The 4,657-nt window shown below is 41.1% G+C and overlaps 1 protein-coding gene across 1 annotated transcript; it reads right to left on the reverse strand.

Moving 5' to 3' along the window:
• Positions 1-3,411: 3,411 nt before the first annotated feature.
• Positions 3,412-4,455, reverse strand: LOC104645648 (uncharacterized). Its single transcript, XM_010317515.2, has one exon. The coding sequence runs from the start codon at positions 4,453-4,455 to the stop codon at positions 3,412-3,414; it is 1,044 nt and encodes a 347-aa protein (XP_010315817.2).
• Between the last annotated feature and the right edge of the window lie 202 nt (positions 4,456-4,657).

Here is a 4,657-nt window from a genome sequence, read left to right on the forward strand (position 1 = left end):
GTCTAATGCTAGAAAACACCCTATTTTTGCCTTAGACGAATTTCCACCTTTAAATCAAAATTCTGCACAATGGCAGTTACATGCGGCGGTTACAAATAACACTTGTCCAACACTTGTCATCACAGGGTTCAAAACTAACTTTCCAACAGCTATATTTCTAACAGATAGAATCTAATTCAAATTACATTCTTATATACACGAAATATTAATATTCTAACACTTAGAATATTTCAGGCTTCATTCCAACACTAAGAATATTTCTGCAAGCTTCAAACCCTTAGAATATTTTCAGCTGTCTTCCAACACTTAGTTTTATTTCAGCAATTTCGGGTGAACTTCCTTTGTTCCTGACATTGCCAAGTCTTCACAGCCTTGCCTCATCAAGTCAACATGCTGCCTTGCCAATGCCCTTAGCCCACACGTAAGCCAACACCCAAGCACCTTGAACTTGTGTTGCAGTGTTTTGCCATCATCCATGCCAAGACCAATGCCCAAGTCCTTGGCATGTCTGCACGTAGTTAGATCAAGCAGTTTGCAGGTCTAACAAACCACCCACACCACTTGAACTCTATGTCCTTATCGAGACTGTTTTGAGATAGTCCTCGATTTGAGCATCAAACTACCATAGGTCTTTTGCTTTCTCCCAAACAGCATCTGTTGCACTCTTGCCTTTCTAGTGAACTAAGAATTCAGTCTTATTATTCTTCTTACTCGTGCCCAAAACTCGGTGATCAAGGATCTTCTCAATTTCAGCATCATACTGTGTAGGTATTGATGGAGGAGACCTCTTTGATCTGTTCCTATCCGGATCATCTTCATCTGCAAAGTAAGGTTTCAAGAAACTCACATGGAAGGTGGGGTGAATTTTCAACCTTTCTGGCAGCTTCAACCTATGAGCAACTTCGCCCACTCGTTTTACAACTTTGAATGGACCATCATACTTAGGAATCAAACCCCGATGTCTGGTCTTACTTACAATCTGTTTCCAGATTTGTGGGGTAAGTTTTAGCAACACCTTGTCACCCACATTGAACTCAACAGAGCGACGATGTTGCTCAGCATATTTCTTCATGCGCCGCTGAACCTTGCGCAAGCTGTCTTGTGCCTCAGATAACATTTCAAGTCTGTCCCTTGCAACCCTGTATGCTGCTGGACACTTTCCCTGATTTTTAGATTTGGCAACATCCAGTGGCGTCATAGGCTGTCTGCCTAAGATGATTTCAAAAGGGCTCATTTGTGTTGCAGACAACTTGTGCAGATTATAGCAAAACTGCGCAGTGTCTAACAATGCTACCTAATTCCGTTGACTTGCTGTCACATAGTGACTCAAGTATTCTTCCAACAAATGATTAATTCTTTCCGTCTATCCATCTGTTTGTGGGTGATTTGCAGTAGAAAACTTTAATTCGGTTCCCATCATATTGAACAATTCTGTCCAAAATCTACCAGTGAACCTTGTGTGTCTATCACTCACAATGTCAGACGGAACACCAAAATACTTAACCACATGTTTGTAGTACAACTCAGCAGCAACTTCAGATGAGCATAATTCTGGAGCAGCAATAAAAATAGAATATTTTGAAAACGTGTCAACTACCACCATGATAGATGCTTTGCCATCTACTTTAGGGTATCCAGAAATGAAATCCATGCTTACTGATCGCCATGACCTTTCAGGAACAGGCAAAGGTTGCAGCAAACCTGCTTCCTTCTTACGTTCAGTCTTGTCCACTTGACAAACATGACAAGTCTTGACGTACGCCTCTATATCATCTTCCATTTTCGGCCAAAAATAAACACGAGACAGTAAGGCTAACATCCTTTCAACACCGGGATGTCCATCCCAAGCAGAGTCATGCGCCTCTTTCATTATGTCTTTGCGCAACCCACCCTGATTTGGTACAACGATCCTCCCCCTTTAAAATAGAGCAGATCGTCCTCGATCCAATACCGTCTCATTGTGCCATCTTGCACTTGACCCATCCATTTAACATACAATGAATCATTTGCAGCACACAGCCTGATTCTATCATAGAAATCAGTTTCCAGTTTTGAAATTGAATATACTGCAACAAACACTTCTTTTCTACTCAGCGCATCAGCAACCTGGTTGTGTTTTCCTGGTTTATGTTCCCACATGAAATCATATTCTGTCAGGAATTCTTGCCACCGTGCTTGTTTAGGACTCAACTTTTTCTGTGTCTTGAAAAATGTATTTGCTACATTATCAGTTCTCACTACAAATCGAGTGCCCAAGAGATAGACTCACCAAACCTGCAAACTGTGTACCACCGCAACCATTTCTTTTTCATGTGTTGAGTATCTCTGTTCAGCATCATTCAATTTTCTACTTTCAAAGGCCACAGGATGACCTTCCTGCACTAATACGCCACCAATTGCTTTGTCTGACGCATCAGTGTGCACTTCAAATGGTAACTCAAAATCAGGCAATTTGAGTATAGGTTCAGATGCGATAGCAATCTTTAAATTCTGAAAAGCTTCATCACACCATTGAGACCAAACCCACTTTGTATCCTTCTTCAACAAATCTGTTAAAGCCGCTGCCTTCTTTGAGTAACCAACAATAACCTTTCTATAATTGTTAGCCAAGCCAAGAAACGACCTCAAATCCTTTACATGACGAGGTGCCTGGCAATCAACAACGGCTTGCACTTTCTTAGGATCCATTCAAACTTGGTTTTACTAACAAGATGCCCCAAAAACTTTATCTCTTGTTGAGCAAATTCACACTTTTCCATCTTGACATAAAGTGTGTATTTCCTTAATTGAGACAAAACCAGACTTAGGTGATCAACTTGTTCTTCCAATGTTCGACTATAAATGACTATATCATCTAAATAAACAACAACAAAGTCATCAAGATAGTCAAACAGTACATTGTTCATTAAGTTACAAAAGGTTGCCGGGGCATTAGTAAGCCCAAACGGCATTACAAGGAATTCATAGGAACCATATCTAGTTACACATGTTGTCTTTGGTTCATCACCCTCTGCTATCCTAACCTTCCAATAACCTGCCCTCAGATCAAGCTTTGTGAACCAGGATGCCTTGCTTAACCTGTCCATCAAATCTTAAACCAACGGAACCGGATACTTGTTCTTTATAGTTGCCTTGTTCACCACCCGGTAGTCTACACACATTCTCATTGTTCCATCCTGTGTCTATTGAAATAGAATAGGAGCACCATATGGAGCCTTAGACGGCTGAATCAATCCAGCATCTAGCAATTCATTCAATTGTTTGCGTAGTTCAACCAATTCCTTAGGAGCCATACGATAAGGAGCTTGTGCAGGAGCAACCGTACCAGGCAGCAACTCAATCTTATGATCAATATCCCTCCTTGGTGGTAATTTCTTTGGTAATTCAGGCGGCATAACATCAGCATACTGTTTAAGTAACAGCAACACAATCAGGCACTTCCATCTTCACATCAGGTTTCACTTCGACCAAGGCAGCATGTATAGTGTCTTCACCTTTCTTCAGCCCTTTGTCGATTGACATAGCAGACAACAACATTTCCTTGTCTTTCTTCTTTGCAACTTTATTAATGTCCCCAAACGGATGAACACCTTTGAGAAAACCAGCATTGCTTCCATTCATGACCGTCACTCCATCTAAGTGAGGAAATGGAACAAACTGGAATTTCCTTAGGAAATCAATCCCAAGTATGATTTCAAAGTCACCAAGCGGCATCACCATCAAGTTATGTTTTCCCACCCAACTTTTAGTTGACATAGACACACCATAAGCCATGCCCACAATGGCTTGTGCCTTAGCATTGACTGTTTTGACGTAGGAAGGGCTTTTAGACAACTTCAGCCAAAATTTTGTAGCAATCTTCACATCTACAAACGTGTGTGTGGCCCCTGTATCAACCATTGCCATCACACATTGTTCTTTCACTTTCATTTCTATATGAATTAAGGAAGCATGAGGATTCGAAGTACTAGAGATTTCTCCAACATTATTGATCCCCATAATGTGATTGAAGGACAATCCCAATGGGTTGGCCATTGCAGCCATGATTTCTTCATCCTCTTCCCTTTGATTCAAGTTACCATCAAGCAAAGCATTCACTTTTTCTCGGTTTGGACAAGATTTGGCCAAATGAGGACCACCACAAGTCCAACAGCCCTTCGAATTTCCATCTTTATTCTTTGGCCTGTCTTTCCCATCCTTCATTTGTGCCTTTCCTTTATCATTTGTATTGTCTTTACGACTATCCTTTCTCCAGTCCCCTTTCTTCTCATTCTTTTTCTTAGTTTTTGAAGTGGAGGGGACGTCTGTTGAAGGACGAGTAGTCCGAAAATCCACTAGTGAATCGGCAGCAGCAATAGCCTCGGGCAGATCTTTAAAATTCTGCCTTCGTAGTTCATTCTGAGCCCAGCCTTGCATGCCTGAAATGAAGTTGTGAAGTTTATCCTCATCAGACATATTTTGTATGTCTAACATCACAGAGGTAAATTCCTTTATATATTCCCTCACTAAACCCGTCTGCCTTAGCCTTTTCAATTTATCCCTTGAAAGTCAAGATGCATTGCTAGGAAGAAATTGATCACGCATCTCTTTGATTAGCTTATCCCATGTATCAATTCTAGGACGACCAGCACTTACGTCGTCTGCATTACGAGTCCTC

The sequence above is a fragment of the Solanum lycopersicum genome, chromosome 2 (assembly GCF_036512215.1).
Source record: "Solanum lycopersicum chromosome 2, SLM_r2.1".
Taxonomy (NCBI): Eukaryota; Viridiplantae; Streptophyta; class Magnoliopsida; order Solanales; family Solanaceae; genus Solanum; species Solanum lycopersicum.